General features: G+C 46.0%; 1 protein-coding gene across 1 annotated transcript in view; it reads left to right on the top strand.

Annotated features, from left to right (window-relative positions):
• LOC144102414 (uncharacterized) overlaps positions 1-18,276 on the top strand; it is a 64,439-nt gene that overhangs the window by 12,161 nt on the left and 34,002 nt on the right. The window contains exons 3-8 of the mRNA XM_077635694.1: positions 79-122; positions 2,446-2,517; positions 3,942-4,026; positions 7,194-7,423; positions 13,748-14,358; positions 16,706-16,732. Of these exons, the coding sequence (XP_077491820.1) occupies positions 79-122; positions 2,446-2,517; positions 3,942-4,026; positions 7,194-7,423; positions 13,748-14,358; positions 16,706-16,732 (1,069 nt within the window). The remainder of the gene's footprint in view (positions 1-78; positions 123-2,445; positions 2,518-3,941; positions 4,027-7,193; positions 7,424-13,747; positions 14,359-16,705; positions 16,733-18,276) is intronic.

Genomic DNA, 18,276 nt, shown 5'->3' with positions numbered 1-18,276 from the left:
ATTGTGCGAAAGCCAAATTAATCTTATATACGCGCAGTGCCTAGCAAGGGTATACATCTATTCATTTTTCTTTTTCAGAACAAGAATGCTCAACTGCCCACCTATATACAGAAGATGGCAAGGTTCGTCACTTTTCTCAACCTTATAGCAAGCATGCTAAGGAGCATCAGCCACCTAATAAGTTACGCTGCAGTAGTTGCCTTGCATTTAAAGTATTTCAGCTTTGTTTACATGGTGGAAGCTACACGGACACGCTCAGTCCGGAACATGCACAGCCCCTAGCGCAGCACTTGGACTGCGCATCAACGCTGGGCCATTAAGAAACCAGTACAGTGGAGTACAGTTCGTCCAAACACGGTTTCTTATTCCTTGTCGAGCATGGACTGTGGCCCAGCTTTATGCGCTGGACCGATGGTTCGCGTTGGGCAGGATGTCCTCCTGCTATCGACAAGAAAGGAGGATAACGGTTCAACATCCGGGCTTTTCAACTTTATTGAACGGGGGAATTCTCGGCCCGCTGATGTTCTCATCCTCCAAATAGACCACATTTTGAATATCGTTTCAAGTCCGTGATTATGCTGTTGACTTACCATGCTCTTTTTCTTCCACTCTTGCGATAGCCCCAACGCTGCTGCAGTATATGCGTATCAGTAAATAGACACTATGTTATCCCGCAACGCGGTCAGGACATAACCGGTCTGGTGCACCATTTAAATAAATGGCTAATACATTTTTTTTATTGAAAGGTTTGGAAGAGACACGTAACCATGCCTTTTCCAAGAGAAAAATGGCAAAGCGCTAAACACATTATATTCGGCTGTCATCCAATGCATGCCCGGTGCAGGCGAAGTTATTCATGAAAAATGCGTAGCCCGCGATGCGCCCCATATCACTGTTAGAAAAACTTTTTTGTCTTCTATTCCCTGTACAAGGTCCCACTGATAAGCCACTGCGAATACATTTCCGCTATCCAGAGAAATGATCCCAAATTTACGATGCCGCAACGCAACAAAACTAGTTTTTCAGCAAGAATAGTAGTCTGAGGCCGAAAGTGGAAAGTTTGTGCCTGCACCACTGATGTATTGCGGCTAGTCTCCAAGTACAGTGAATGCCCGACGGCTATATAAGAATACGTTAGATGCAGCCGAACATGACACCCGTCACACCATCGCCGTCAGCAACCGTCACCGTCGCACCGTCAGTCGCAGTCAGTCACCGTCCGCAACAAAGTTGCTACTTAATTCGTCGCCAAGGCTTATTTTGTTGTATAATTTGAGCAAATTCCCACGATAAATTCGTGACTTTCTGCAACTAAACAACGAGAAAAACTTCTGATGGTTCGTTTTTATTGCACTGACAAAAAGCGTAATTAATAAGCTTCACTTGCATTGTCTATTCCTTTTTTTTTTACTTCTGCTCCAGTAGACTGTTAAGTCCGTCCACCCGTTGTGTACTAATGGGTAGAGAACTCATTGCGCTAAGGGTTTATTTTTGCAGGAAATCACGGCGCGCCTTTAAGAACTATTTGTTAGCGTGAACGCACGGGCTCCAAAAGCTTCCCGTATTGTGTGAGACGGTCGCCCGCGACGTCATGTTGGCACAGCGACGCCATTGGTTGGAAGGGAATCCTTTAACGGGGAAAAACCGCTTTTTTTAACTTGAAACAGACTATAGTAACGCATTGATTACAAGCTTGTGTGAAGGAATTCGTTCAAGTTGAAGGCATCTACTTTCGATGCAGTGGAGTTTCAACGAGAATTTGCCAAAAGTTCACTTAAATAAAAAGTTCATTTCAGAGACATTCGCCTAAGTGGTAATTCACAGTATATAGAATAAAATACCTGATATGTATTACGTATCTTCGCATAGCTCATGTCAGTTTTGACAATCGAGCTTAGCTTCCAGCACCTCAAACTCTTTACTTAGAAGGAACTTCGGTGTTTTAGTCTTTCACGAGCCTGGATGTTCTAGCAAGAGAGGACCGATATTTTTTAAGTGATTTTACGGTATACGTAATATCTGACAACCTGCGATGAGCAGAGGAAAACGCGAGATTGTGAAACAGTCAGGAGGGGTGTAAGTTATATTCTCAACCCTTAGGAAACAAGGCGACAAATAAGAAGATATCGAATCTATGTTTTCGTAGATTGGTTCGGTAAATGTGCTATTGTGTAACAACTGATGATTTTGACCTATTTTTGAATAGTTGCTTATCGAAAAGTAAGAGGCGTGGTGATTGTCATAACTTACGGCCACTGAAGCACATCTGTCCGATACCTGTGGTAGTAGATTTAGTTCTAATTGTAAGAACAAAGGAGTGGGAACAGAGCCTTCTCTGTTGCAAATAAGGCTTTAAAATTTTTTCACGAGTTTTTCTTTGCCCGGGGCGAATAGTAAAAAGCGGTTGAGCTGAAATTATTTCAAATTTTCTGCTTCCTCTTCAAGATTCTAGCTGGATGCGCCATGAAATGTAACTTCGGAACAAATGGATTCTTCAGCACTTCTCAAGTGTGCACAGTAAGTTAGCCGCTCTCTAATGCTTGTATTGTGCCGCCAAGTGTATAGTTTTCATATTTGTTTTTTAAAACAAGGAAGCTAATGTGATGTGCTGCAGGCTGTGTTGTAGGGAAAGAGACCGTAAATCAAAGCATGACTTTATAGTGTAATATCACCGTGAGAGACAGCGAATCAGTTAGTTGTAACTGTTGAGGCTTCAGCAGTTTCATAATGCTATGAAAACTTCTGTCCACGGACATGCAGATCGGATTGAAGCATGCACAAGTTGCAGCAATCGTAGTGCGGCGCCTCTTCGAACTTAAAAGGCTTTTTTTTACACGCTTTAGCGCTGGCATGATCTACTGTGATCGACTATGGTCTGATGCATCACCGAAATTTCCCAGCTATACAAATAAAGTACAAATTACTGCTCCTAAACAATACATTATTTTTACATATTACGGCCTCGCAGGAGGCTCTAGCAGAAAGACATAAAGCGCCCCCCCCCCCCCCCCACAGAAAAAAAATCTAAATTAGCAGCGCCATATGAGATACCCTGAAAGAGCAAAGAAATGCAGAGTAAAAATATAAAGATATGTAACGTACTAATCGTAGAATCTGAAATCTATTGGAGTCCGTCACTGACGCAATGAGAAGATTAAAAGTGGTTGGGTTAGTTGATAATGTGGTTAAAAAGGACGCAGTAGGCTGAAAAGCTTTAGTTTTATTATTTAGTGTAACTATATGAAAGCAGGCATGAGAAGATAGTAAAGAATCAAGGTACAGACGGGCAACCACATCCAAAAGGAGCATGACGAATGTGTACTGAGAATAAAAGAATAGAAAGAAGGAAGAAATGAAATGAGAAGACAAATGGCAGTTAATAATTGATATACCATGCCCAACAATTCTGGACAAAAGCATTTTTGAAAGGGAAGGAGTTTATGAGTGCAGTTTTTTTTTGTATACTGTGAGATTTCTCTATAACAATCAATATATCCGCAGATCTCCCGTGAGCAAGCTTGCATTTTTTTGCTATTACTAAAAACGTTCCCCATTGGGTTTTTTTATGGTCTTAACTGTTCGATGTTAGCGATGGAAAACGTTACAGAAAGATTTTGCTATGAATAAGAAGAATGGGCAACTATCTTCAGAACTTTCATAACTGTAGCTTACAATAATCCAATATTTAAATTTTTTGCGCAAGAATTATGGACATGTATATTACGCTGAACACTCTGCGACGCCACTCACAATCATTTAAAAAGACGTCGTAAAGCGTCCGGTGTCCAGCACAGCCACAGCAATTTTTCAACACAAGACATGCGTTTACTTTTGCTTGCCACACCTTAGTTGACAACTTGAGAAGCCGGTTCACATTTTGATCACATCAAGCAAACATTCAATTCTCAAGATAAGTATGTTTTTTTTTTTTTTGCTTTCAGGACGCTCCTGATGAACTGTTCAAGCGGATGAAGCCAGGCCATAATTACACATGCCAGCTCGGCCAGTGTGGACATAATGCCAAATGTCAGCTCTCAGGTCTTCTAACTGGATGCTGGAAGCTATGAAACGGGTCCCATATTCGTAGAGCGCAGAAATAGTGTGTACTTGCTTTAAGCGCTGCGGTTCCGGAAAACTTTTGCAACCTTTTAAACAGGGTTTGTTTTTAACGGTGCACCATTGATGGCGTGTGTGCATCTTGAGCCAGGGTACAATTCTATACATTCTTTTCTTTTCTTTTTTAAATATCACCACTTTCGAGGGTGCTTCTGCTCTACCAGAAGAAAATAAAAACTGTTTACATGGTGGTCTCATTTTGTCGTGAAGATTTTCCGCCGTAGCGCTTTACTTTGCTAAATATTTGTGGGGAGATAAGAGAAAAAAAAGTTTCTATGGTGTTAGTTTGTTTGCGTTGTTTGTATTGTGATGCAAACTCACCAGCTTTTCGATTGCTATTTCTTTTCGCGTTGAAATGAGAGCCTGCAAAATATGAAAAGAAATTCCTCGTGACCATGCACTTGCGCGCCACAAGAGCAGTGCTCTCAAAAGTGGAATTCGTGAATGTACCCGCGTTAATTTTGTGCGGCAACGTTACTTGATGAAAACAATAAAGTGGGTTCTGGCGGAAAATTTAAAGTAATACCTGTGGCCTGGCTGCGTTCAGTGCGAAAAAAGGTTTTTTTTTTTTGGTTCCCGGAAGCGATACTCTAGCCGAAACACCAGGGAGCGTTCCTAGACGTCCGTCGTGCCGTAAGAAACACCAATATCAGAAGCAAAGTAATCCTTTGGAGCACAGAGAGACCAGATGCAGAACGCTGCCCAGCAACTAAGAGCGCTTTTAGTGTTTCGGCCTGCCTTTTGGCGCCGTGAACCAGCGCACCTGCTTTTTTTCGGTACTAAACGCGGCCAGGCTGCAGCTGTTTCAATTTTGCTGACAGCGCCACTTGATTGTTTTTAATGCGAAAGAATACCCTGGCTCATCAGCAACAAAACCCAGCGTTGTCGGCGTTCACCAGCAGCAGGGGTCCCAAAATTCCCGGATGGCGTCACTGTGATCAAAGATAAATTCAATTTCCTCCAAAGGTGCGGGCAATTGAACCTAGGACTTCCTAATTTGATAGGCGAGTACGCAATCCATAGGCCACCAAACCGCATTGCTTGGGCAACAACGGTGAACCTAGTATCATCATCATCATCCTGACCACGCCCACTGCAGGGCAAGGGCCTCTCTCATGTTTCTCCAATTAACCCTGTCCTTTGCCAGCTGCGCCCACCCTATCCCTGCCAAGTTCCTAATCTCATCCGCCCAACTAACCTTCTTCCACCCCCTGCTACGCTTGCCTTCTCTTGGATGCCACTCCGTTGCCCTTAAGAGCCAACGGTCATCTTGCCTGCGCATTACATGCCCTGCCCATTTCTTCCTCTTTATTTCGACTAGGAGTTCACTGAACCGCGTTTGATCCCTCACCCACTCTATATGCGTTGCTTTACTACTGTATGGTAGTGCAGTAGGTGTGTCAGAAAGGCAGAGATTTTTTTTTAATAAGCTAAAGAATAAAAACGAAAACAAAATAAAAACAATGTATTCGCATTCAAAGCCCGTAAGTAGCCTTAAGTGCCCTCCGTAAATAGTTGCCTCTCGTTCGCGACACCACTGAGTGCGGCTATGTTCACTAATTCCGCATTAGAAATCAATGTTGTTGCTCGAGAGCGCATGGTCATATGAACTTTTTTAATATATATTTCGCGGGCTTTCTTTTCAACCCAGAGAAAAAGTAATCTATAGAACTCATCAAAATTGTTGAATGAGATGTTTTTTGGGACGCTCAACGATTTGAACGTGGAATTTTCGCCGAAAACCTAGCAGTGAAAAGTCAATTTTTTTTCACTTGATTTATTTACTCATTCGATCAATGTATAAAAGCACTTCTACTTGCTACATAGCGTGGTCAACATCATGGTTGAAGATGTATCCACATATGCTCCGATATTTTAAGCCATGGCTAAACGGAGCTAGGACACTTTGTATGTGCATTCGTATGTAATTACGCATAATCATGCTTAGCGTTCTCTGCTGTAATTGTTGCATATTGCCTGACAGTCTTAGTGCAGGCGTTAAAAATGAAGCAAAAATAATTATTAACACCTGAGGCCCTATAGCGATTTAGTACTATTGATTTAACTTTTTTTTGTAACTATTTTCTGGACCTCGTCGCCTTGACAAATCAACAATTCTGCCTTCAGGACGAAAAGTTAGGAGACCTCTGGACAAGAGTATGCGGGCCTAATGGGAAAGGCTACATTTAGTTGACCAGTCCGTTCTCAATCGATGGCTACGGGTCGGAAGGTATGACACCGCGTGAGGGGAAGTGAACACCACTTTCGCGGTCAACCAAGCAACAACGGACGTTCACCAATAAGTCCCAGTCTATACTACTGACTCGTGAGACAACCTTTCACCGAGAAACCGGCCATAATGATTGTTTGAAGGTGGGACACCTTGCGAATTTTTGACGAGCAGAAGAACACAGCAGAATAGTAATAACGGAGGAATTACTAGCAGGCATCCACCCAATCGCAGCCATTGGGCTACAAATGAAAGCTATAAAGCTTTCTTAGAAGCTTCTTAGTTAAATGAAAATTCGTCCTGGTACGGCGTTCGAACCTGGGACAACGCTTCACCACAGCAGTCGCTCTACCAACTAAACGAACCACGACGGCAAGCAACGACACTCTGCAATCCACTGAAATCTCCGAGAAACCAAACGCCGATTCTGTTTCTAGGTCCAGGAAACAACGGTGCGAACCCCATGGTACGTGGAATTCCTTCATAAACTATACGAAAAAAAAACAACTGCCGACCAAACTCGAATACCTAGTGGAAGTTCAGCAGAAATTCCAAGAAAGCAGAGACCACTGTATACCACGCTGCGTATTCTACGTCGACGGGGGCAACGAAGCATATGTTCTCATTGCGACAACTTCCAGGAAGAGCCTGAACATAACAGGAGATAAACATATCGCATGAGCCGATCCAGGCAGCACACCAGAAATGCACCAACAATGGCACACTGTTGGAATTTATGGCACCACCATGGTTGGGCGAATGTGGGGAACCTGGGGCTTATGTCGAGAAAGCGGTGAATTGGCTTAACCTATGTTGGCATGCCACTGGAATGTATGGACCTACGTAGGGCCACTCTGTGCCAATGACATCCCAATATTGGACCACTCTTCTGTGCTGCCTCGGAAAGTTTACTGCCCGGACGAAGAGGCACTACAAGGGAGTGAGCCGGATTACTCAGCCAGGACCGATGTCAAGGCAGGTGGGAGAAAAGGATCAGGCGTCGCTCTAGAGCAGCAACGGAAGCTCGAACGGCTAAGTGACCAGTATCGAGCCCCCTTCGCAAGCAATGGCTCAGAAGTGGGCTGCACGAAGGCCGCTGAAATAAATACCGACATTACAACCCAGGAGCCTGTGAAATCCGGCCCCTACGGACTCTGCAGCGCAGAAGGGGCACACGCCAACTAAGTGATCGACTAATTAAGGAAGCCGGTGTCGTTAGTCAGCTCCAAATCCGATTATGCAAGTCCTCCGTCCATGACCAATGCACAGATGACTCCGATGGGGTCGATCTCTAAGACAGGAAAGCCTAATAGAGAAGCCCCATCTCTCACCCGTGCACGAATACAGCTTTCAGCAAAGAATGTAGACTGCGCAGCCTCTCCTCCAAGCGAAGGTTCCCCTTGCCCATGCCTTAGCCCTAAAGCGGGGCGACAACTGCATAAGGACGGGCAGAGGACAAGGAAAGAAAAAAGAAACATAAGACGCTACCCAAGGCATCCTCCAAGAGGAGATAAGCCCCGAAACTAGGCCAGCGGAGGGAGGTGCGGGAATACTCGAGAAACTCGGGATTCGGCCATGAAACGAGCAAGGCTGCTCTTTCAGTCATCCGCTCTTTTAATGCAGAAACATTACTTGTCCCAATATGAGAAAACCGGTGGCGTGTGTGTGCGTGTGCGTGTGTGTGTGTGCGTGCGTGCGTGCGTGGTGCGTGCGCGCGCGTGCGTGTGTGTGTGTGTTCGTGGGTTTGTTCGTGTGTGTGTGTGTGTGTGTGTGTGTGTGTGTGTGTGTGTGTGTGTGTGTGTGTGTGTGTGTGTGTGTGTGTGTGTGTGTGTGTGTGTGCGCGCGCGCGTGTGTGCGTGCGTGCGTGCGTGCGTGCGTGCGTGCGTGTGTGTGTGTGTGTGTGTGTGTGTGTGTGTGTGTGTGTGTGTGTGTGTGCGTGCGTGCGCGCGCGCGCGCGTTTTCGTGTGTTTGTGCGTGTGTGTGTGCGCGCGCGTGTTTATGTTTGTATTGTTTTCTGTTGTATTAGATTTTATGGCGCATGAGCAACTCAGGCTATCATGTGCCAAACACATGGTATAATTTATTTCAAGGATTGGGTGTCCTCAGCTAAAGTCCTTGTCCGGACTGTTTGTGTGTGTGTGTGTGTTCGTGTGGGCGTGCATGTGTTTGTGTTCGTGTGTGCTTGTGTGCGCGTATGTGCGTATACTCGCGGATGGCACCGAAAATCTCAGCGATGGCAACAAAAATGGAGTGACGACGCACACATGATGTACACATCTAGCCAAGTGCCGCCACTTAAGACAATCTTATTCTTGTCATTGATTTATATATCCTCCCCACTAGGCCGACTTCAATGTGGCGCCAGTTTTCCCGACAACAATCGTACCAAATTTTGACGCAACCGTTTGCCGTATACCGTTCCGGGTGTTGTCATACGGTTTCTCGTTATATATAGCTTACATGTGCTAGTAAAGTTGGAGGCCAGCTTGCGATAGAGGCTCGAACCGACGGCACATCCACCTTGAATTGTATGCCCTCCCAGGCTTTCGTATCGAAATTGTTGCAAACGTCCGTCGTACAGCATTTCCAAGTGGTGTCATACGCGCGCGTGCGTGTGCGGTTGCTGCATTACTTTAAAAAAAAACTACAGTCTCCGCGTGAAATAAACTAAGTTCTCAACCCGCAAGCTGTTGTTTTTCTTGTTGCCTCAAAAACGATAGCACATACCCACGGTGGGGGATTGGCCAGCGTTTGGTGCAGATCCAAACAGGAAAAAACTCATCCAGGTCAAGCTGCTCATAAATATAAATAGAGGCATCTGTGAACAAAATCACGAATTTTGAAAGATCTTGAGAAATCGCAATGAAAATCGAGGAAACAAAGCTGTGAGGGTTCAATAACTAAATTTTAAGACAATAATAAAAATAAAATGATTTTGAGAGAAAAGTAAAGGCATCGAGAAGTTAACACAAAAATCTCCCTGTTTCAATAATATACTTGTGAAGAAGTTAACACACCTGCCTAATGGCATGCCCTTTGACGGTTGCACCGAAGGAGAGGAGGACGGGAAGAGTAAACGACAGCCCTAATTAGGCGAGAGGATTTTCCAAAAACTGAATTCTCTGCCGTGCAAACCGCCGGCAGTAGAGGATGATGTGATATAGCGTTTCAACGTCCCCGCATGACGCACATAGATTCGATGGCATGAACCCAGAACGGCATAAATATAGATTAAGGCGAGGAGTTCTGCAGCGCAACAGCGTCATGGAAACCTCACAATGTCTTGATGCGCAGGAACGTATGTTCTATGGGAATTTTAAGTGTTCGAAATCCGCTGTAGCAAGAATGGGCTCATGGCTCAGGTAATGGTGTATTTGGTAACGTTCATAACGGGACGTGGTCAGCAGGGTGAGGTTCGGAACAACATGGGCAACAGTCCCATGGATGGCGGATTTTGTTCAGAAATCGGCCATAGAATTTGAAGTAATGCCACAGTGCTCTGAAACTCACTGAAAACACACTTCTTGCACATGCAAGGGTACAAAGTACATTAGGATCGGTACAAGACACTAGATCCCGAGCTTTCAAGTGCTGACAAGACTAAGAGACAGTCCGAGAGAATGATAACTTGAGAAATATTCCGGGGAACTTTTTGAAGGGCCAAACCAATAGCAAGAAATTCTGCAGAAAAAAAATTGGTGTGTAATCAGGAATCTGGATTGAATAGCCCCAATCTAGTGCGTGGGAGTAAACACCTACTGCTGCCTTTTCGCCTTGTTGAGAGGCATCTGTGAAAATTACAGCATGGCTGGAATACTGTAACAGATATTCCTCCAGGAGACCGTTTGGCACATTGGCAGATAAGTGATTTGCATATAGCGGCAGCGTATGGTCGAAGCAAACAGCTGGTGCAGCCTGCACATTGCTGACGCATTGCACGCAGACCTAAGCGAGACGGCAATTCTAGGCAAGAGGTGCTCAGTAAACACAAATTGGGGCAGTTTGTAGAGCGGCCAATGTTTCTCTAGAAACAAAGCTGGGTTAGTAAAAAAGTTGGAGGAGCCACTCCAGGCATTGGCCCAAGTCCCCGCAAGAAGGTGCGCACAGTGAAAAGCTGGAAGCGAGAGTTCAAGTCCCGTATGCGAGCTACCAGAAAGAGGACACAATTCGCCACTGATTTTGCTAAACCAAGGCAAATCCGTAGAGCATGCCTGTCCAAAAGAACCAGTGGTTGAATTTTGTATGTAGGACAACCGGAGAACCGAACACAACCGAACTTCAAAATTGGTCTTATGTAGGTCTTATAGAGAAATAGGAGAGTGTCTCTGCGCATACCAAATTTCTTATTGCTGGTTCGCATAAGGTGACCGAGAGCTCGCTCGAACTTGAAGATTACTTTTGATATGAAGTCGCCAGTCTAGACCGCAAGCAAACGTGTTCGTCCTACGTTTACTAAATTTTTTCGCATTCTCACAAATAAGCACTGTTAAGTGTGCCTGCAGAATTTTCCTTAATCGCGAATAAAAATGTCGTTTCCCAGAAATTGTTTCCCTTTTTTTTTGGTTGGTACTTCCATCAGCAACCATGCAAGACGAACGCAGTGAAATCTCATGCGTTAGCACAAAGCAAAAGTGAATTACAAGAAAAATAGCGTGTGGCAGACTTTTCGAAAGAACGGATAAACGGAGAATACGAGGAAGAAGAGAGCAAAGAAGAAGAAGAGAGCAAAGAAGAAGAAGAGAGCAAAGAAGAAGAAAGCGCTATCCGGCAGCTGTTCGCAATGTCGCAGGTGAGACGAGCATGTATTTACTCCTTCGGCGAAAGAAATTTGTCATCCCGTGGAATCGGCAACACACTCGGGCACAGGCGCGCTTTCGCTCAGCAGAGCTTCGCGAGGCATGGCCGCCGGCTTTGGTTATGCAGCCAGTCTATAGCGGGACAGTAATGGCGCCCGGTAATAAGCTTTGGTTGACCAAAACCACGACGCGCCAGGTGGTGCTAAGTCCACAAGGGCATCCAATGCGTAAAAGACTGCGCTGAAACCCACCACCCGCAGTGTCGTTGATTCAGTAAAATGCCAGTTTTTTTTTCTCGCTTTGGCCCTTCGCTACGACGTCCCTCAGAGCCTGAATCGCTTTGAAATGTTAATCCTATAAAATCAAACAAAATGTGCCCTAAGTCTATCTGCTTACCCATTCAAACCTCTGCAAACTTTTCAATAGGGAGGTTGACCATGTGTTTTCATGCTTCCTTTTGCAATCTTTAGACGTTTGCACAAGCGCGGTTTTCGGTTCACGGATGAAACGTATTCTGATTTCGTTCATTTGAAACTGTAGCGTTTCTCCAGTCCTCGCATTTCTGCACGCTGTTTTAAAGACTTATACTTCGTTCCAATACTGTTCAAGACTGTTATAGAGGGACAATCTTGGAGCCAAGCAACCCTGTATTACTATGTGTCACGTGACGGCGGCTTTCCCGCCAGTCTGTACCCTGCCCCCGGCAACAAAGGATGTAACAAAGACTCACGCCCATTATCTATTTATTTTTCAAGCCACGTTTAAATTAACCGAGTGCAGCAGAGCGCCCTAGTTATTTTCGTTTTGACGACAGCAGAGGGCGCTTGTCACGTTAGCAGCTAACGTGGCCTCTGTTGGACACAGAGATTCACCCCATAACTGTTCGTATTCAAAGATGTCGTGTCGTGTGCTTTCCTTTTTGTCTAGATCTGCTACGTGAAAATTATTCTGGGGTTCTTTATGGCGGAGTAACGCATGGTTTTCCTGTCTTGAGATCTTATTCTTTCTATACCTTTTTTTTTTCGCGGAATACAGCTTGCTACTCGGTGTAGCCACAAATATGGAAATAATTAAGGGTTTAAGAAACGCTCAGGAATGTGCCACAAGTAAATAACCTATTTCCTTTTAGATTTATTTAAATGCAAAAGCTTTAAGGTTCCCGGTGTGCAGAAAATCCGGCGTCGGCGCTGTAAGCGAAAAATCCCCGAAGCAGAAACCTAGGTCACGTGACCATGTGGCGTCATCACAACCTGTCCAACGGATTGGGAGCAAACTGGCCCCCGTGTCATGTGGCAGTTCAATTAATGACTGCTTGCGAGAAGTTGACCAGGAGGAACAGCCTGGGTTGGCAGCACCTACCATCGTTGAGCCATCGCTTAAGCGCTGCACCGCTGCGCCAGGAGTGGTATGAGGACACTCAGGGATATATGAATTATGAATGTGAAGTCCAGAATGACCAATTCCGCACAGATGGGCGTTATCCCAATGAAGCTATCGCGTCATACCCTTGAAGTGGAGCTTAAGTATCCCCTCCAATTTTTGTTTCACATTTAGCTACAGGGATTTATGATTCTGCACGTGCCTAACTATGTTCCTGTTGCCTCGATCTGCAAGCTCGCTCGTATTTTCGAAATTTCAGATTGCATCCCTTTTAGTTAATCGTTTTGGCAATGTCTGTCTTCCCAGTTGAACCCGAGCTTCAATGGCATTCACCTCTGCTTCTGCGATCATGTCACCCAAGAGATCTAGGTGAAGGAAAACATGGTACGCGTATTTTCAGGAAACGATAGTCCGAATAAGGCGCCCTAATTTTAACTTCCGCGCTGGCTAATCACGCAGAAATTATACTTAAATATTTGCGTTTATTCGGCCTCGGTTCAGAATGGGTCCTTTTAAAATGGGTACGCCGGGCATTTTGTTCCCGTGTGTTCCTTTTTACGCAATGAGACATTTTTCTTATTCTAAAGTCTAGTCGGCATAGCAGAAGTCATCCTCACATCACGCCTAAAGGATTCCGTAGAGTGCGCTTCACAAGAAGCACGCCCCCCCCCCCCCCCTTTCTATATAGTGCATAATCAAAGGGCTAAAGCGAAGTGAGAAAATCTTCTGCGGGATCATGTTACTACTGAAAATCCTTACGCAGAGAGAGATGAAAAATCGCCGCCTCACTGGTTAGCAAGCTCTCAAATCTTCTTAAAACGAATATATTTGTACTTCTAATCACCGCGACCTGAGAAACGTCGCAGGGAGGCTGCCTGCGAGCCTTGTCTTCATGATTACAGCGGTCGTGATGGTACCAGTAGAATCACATGACATTTAAAGATTGATTTTTTAAGATTTACTTACTCTTGGTAGGCAACGGCTGCCTATCAAGAGGCTTTACCGTAATCACTGTCACCAAGGTGTGCTGACGTATGGAGAGAATGCAGATGAGGGTGCAGGCGCTGCATTCGCGTAGAGTCAGTGTATTAACCATTTCGGCTTAAAAGCCCACCTTCTACGCTATCTTTCCAGCAACATTATAGCGCTGTTCTTGCCACTCGTTTCCAGCTAGCCGTCAGTGACGTCACAGAACGAACGCGTTGTTTTCCCTTCCACCATACAGAAACCACCTCCCCCCACCGACGTGCCACCGGTCGCCTTCTCGCAACCAAGGGCTCCGGCGACCGTGGCCAAGCAGCCACAACCAGTACCCCAGCGCAACGTCCAGCAAGCACAGACAATCACGAAGGCACCCCAAAGGGATGCCACAACAAAACCCGCCGCTGGCGGTACAGCCGGCAGCTCAGCCGCTATACCAAAGGCCCGGCCAAGCACCATTCAAAGCACACAGTCAACGCGAATGCTAGTGCCTCCAGAGCAGGCGTTTCCGAGTCCAGCTGGACCTTATTGGCCTCCCCCCTCCACTGTCCCCGGCGTTGCCCCTCCGCTCGCTGCGCAGGGCTTACTGCCCGGTCCTCGTGCCTCCGGTCTGCTGCAGGCCCCTCGTGCCTCCAGTTCTAGACTGAAAACGCCTTCGGCGTTGGCCGCGGAGGGCACTCGGGAGCAGGCGCTGAGGGTGCTCCAGGCGTTGCAGGCGATGAAAATGGCCCAGCAGCAGGAGCCGTTGCCTCAGAAAAAGCCCGGAAAAAAGAAGAAATTGCGTGTCGTGCCCAGCGTGATCGACGATCTGGGTCCGTCTCCGGCAGCGGAGGACGAGCGCACGGCAGCAGCAAGGTAACTTAGGCAGCGCAGAACCACGACTATGCTATGCTATAGTCGGATTAGCCTACGTAGGAGTAAAAATAGAGTAAGCTGTCCTCTATAGCGAACTTGCCCAAGCCCTGAAGTAGGTTTTTCATCCCTAAAACGACGGAATACTTACGGTTGCCAACGGAAACAAATTTCCTCTTCAAAACACATGAAGTTCTAGCAGTTACGAAGATTTTAACATTGGTTTCAATCACCTCTATTTGCAAACCTCAATACCTATGGGGCAGCATTTCAAATCCTGCTCCCATTGCTAACTGCATCAAGTTACTAGGCTTTGCAGTAGGAATGTGCCTCCTTTGCCAAAATTAAACATTCCCTACATTTTATGATAGAAATCTACTCCGTGATTGAGCAGCACACACCGCCCCTAAACGGGAGTGCTCTATAGAGGACAGCTTACTACCCTTTTACTCCCGTATAGACTAAGTCGTGCTTAGAGTGTAAGGTTTTGAAAGTTGCACAGGCTTTGCTTAGGAGGCCTATAGATCGAGTGAGGTAAATGCTAAGTGTCAAAGTTCCAAAAGACTTGCAATCCGCCCTACAACCGTTCCTTCAACGTTTTCAACTATATATAGCCGGATGCAATTCAACATCGCAGCGCCTTTTCCCCGCCGAAGGACCCCCTTCCAGCCAATGGCGTCGGCCGATTATCGTGACCCTGCTACTTTGACACAGCAGGCAGTGGTAGATGAAAAGGGACAATCCCTTGCCTGTATGGTCGAAGATAGACCCCTCTCTCCAATATGGCGCCCTCCTTGCATTGTCACGTTAGCAGGGTTATGAGAATCGGCCGATTCCATTGGCTGGAAGGGGATCCTTGGCGGGGAAAAGTGAAACAGTGATAGTTTGCAATTGGTATCTAACTGTGGAACTACAAAATAAAAATACGAACCTGAAAACAACATTGCAAGCTACAATAGCAAAGGCTGTTTTGAATGAATGAGAAAATTTGATCATGTGAGGAGTGCAAGGTCTTAATTTCCAAGGACACTCACGTTTTCTGCGTTTGCGCGCCTCATTATAGCACTTTTCCACTGACGTGCAATACAAACGCAAAGCCAGATGCGGCTGCCCATTGTTTTGCCGTTGTGAGAAGGTTGCGGCATTGTCCAGCCATGCTTTCACAAATGTGCACGTTATCAGTTCAGTCTTTCAACGCTTGCCTGTTTGAGATCCTTTTATTACACACTAAATTCTTGAGTCTGAAACCGCACAGGTACACCGGGAGACTTGCCTGCTTTGGCACGTAGCCTGTGAACATTTATGATGTCATTTCGGATCACCGGGGGCACCTTAAGTGTCGTTGCTATTTCATGCACTTTCGTTCAGAGATCTTCGTTTTATATAGCATAGATTCCATGTATTTCGAGGTTTAGGCGCCGGCCATGGTACTCGAGATAATGTCCTGCTTGCTCAGGGTCAAATCTTTACTAGGGCTCTCTTAATCCAGTTCGGCGGATTATTTTTGTCTGATCTTTTGTCAGTTTTTCTTGAGCACGTAGCCGTGTCTGGAATTCGTAAGTATTATCTGACAACCACTGCACAGAAGCTTCCAAATCTTCCACTTTGCTAGGCAATGTCAGAAGTTCATCCATTTTCTTATCCAATGAGATCAAGTTTGCCGCGATTTTTTTCATTTTTTTTGTCTTAGCATCCAACACTGAGTTAACACCTTTACACGCACAACATTTCCATTTCCATGTCTTTTTTTGCTTTAGTTTTCGCGCGGTACGCTTCTTCACTGACAGCAGAACATGCACCCAGATGGACTCACAGCAGCTGAGTTGGAGGCCATCCCCGTCAAGCTCTAGTCGGCACACACAGCAACACAATTGTGGCATGACTATATCAGCCACTGTTTAGCATAAGGACAACTTGCGGCAGAAGCGGCAAAGGGCAAGGCACTTAAAGGCGAAAAATAGCCACCAACCTGGAAAATTCAGAGCAAATCTCGGCTTTGCCCGCCGCGCGCTGCCTTGCTTCCAAATGATGGGATACGCCCCTCGTCGATTTTTAGTGGCCGGTTGGTGTCACCCGTTCGAGGGTGATGTCGTTCCCAATTAGGCTGCTGCCCAGTATTTGAATCGGTTGCTGCCCAGCACGGTTGGCAGTAGTCTTGTAAGCCAGGAATGGTCCCTCGTGTGGTCCTTGGGATTTCTTGGTATATAGGCGGCTGCAAAATACAGAGAAATTCACTGCTGTCTCTGTTGCGCGCTGCCGCTGCTGCCAAAAAAAAAAAAGATGTTGCTCTGCTCATCGAACATTAACCCAGTCTCGTACAACCTAATTTTTTTCAATTAACTCCTTTCAGAGACATAAACTACGTCGACCTGCCTGAGTAAGTAGTACGCCATCGATGCGCTCCGTAAGATCACACACTTTTACCTGTTATAAGAGCAAGTAGGCACTGTCAACCAACGCACGACAAGACAATGTGGTGCATATGCAGGGTCACTCACGTACAATGTTAGGAGCAAGGTTACGCTCCATACGACCACGTGTTCAACAGGACTGTAATGCATCTATAACAGTACATCTGCTTTGGTAATTTGTAACCACAAATTACCAATCACAGAGGTACTGTTATAAACGCATTACAGTACGAAAGCATGAGCGCAACCATATTTGGCCACTTGACCCTTCCGCCATCGCCGGCCTTTGGGCCGGCGATGGCGGAAGGGTTCCAGCTGCGGCTGGCGCGCAGACTCCCAAAGCGCCCGGCTGCAAGGCACTGTTCCGGCTACCTCTATGGATAACGAGCTGGACGGCAGCACAAAACCTTCCTGTGAACGCTTATGGAGAACTTGAGCTGAAGTTTGCGGTGCCGATTGCAGCGCCATAACACACTGCCTAGCGAGAAGGGCAAGCAGTTTTGGGTAGTACTCTTTAGTACTTTTCCGCGCCACCTTCAGGCGCTTATTGGCGTGAGCCTCCGCGCTCTGTCGAAGGCGCACGTGTCGTGCGTCAGCTATCTGGGCTACGCCGAGAGAAGCTAGGCATTGAATGCTGTCAGCCAAACGCGGGTATCTAATCGCGCAGAATGTGTTCTCGCGTTTGCAGCGGCCCAAGCGGCTGACAAAAGCAGTTTTGAGTCACCGAATGGAGCAATTGCAGTGCCACGTTGGCAGCGCAAATTCCCCATAGTACGTGTTTGTTGGGTACAATGTTTGATTCAATCAACTTATTTACTCATGTGCTTCTGTCTTCCGGCATCGACTCGGTCGGCCGTCTGTGCATCCTTATTTTAACAGCGATAGCTCTATTGAGTGCAGAAGCTCGAGTTCAGTCGGTACATGCAGATTTTGCATTGAAGTGACCTTCGGATTTGGCGATTTCATAGCAACGGCCTTAAGTCAGATGAAGCATAGTTTGACTATGGCCAATGTGATGGTGTCCTCGAGTTTGGTCCTGATAATTACCGACATTGGCCCACCCCTACCCTTATATCTGACCTCGGATTTGGACCAAAACTGAGAGCCAACCTAACTCGAATAAGCACAATACGATGATGACCTCTGAATTTCGCCTTGGCGATTTCCAAATTTGGCCCACCCTTACACCAGAAATTTGACTCTAGGATTTGGACCTAAAAAGATATCCAGGCTAACTATTATGCCTAATACGATGGTTTCCTCCAAATTTGACCCGAGCCACTCCAAAAATTAGGCCCACCCCCGAATGTTGACCTTCTCGGATGCAACAAGTTAAGCCAAGCGATAAGAAACAGCGACATCATAGTAGAAGCAAAAACAGACAACACTGAAATATCCTGAGGACATACTGAGGATGTTTTTTTGAGGACATTCTTTATCCTCAGGACATCCTCAAATGGTCCTCAAAATGTACTTAAAAGGTCCTCATGTCCGGCCTCAGGACATCCTC

This window comes from Amblyomma americanum, chromosome 8 (assembly GCF_052857255.1).
Source record: "Amblyomma americanum isolate KBUSLIRL-KWMA chromosome 8, ASM5285725v1, whole genome shotgun sequence".
Classification (NCBI taxonomy): domain Eukaryota; kingdom Metazoa; phylum Arthropoda; class Arachnida; order Ixodida; family Ixodidae; genus Amblyomma; species Amblyomma americanum.
Note: the sequence above shows the minus strand (reverse complement) of the source record. Positions and strands in the feature narration are given on the sequence as shown.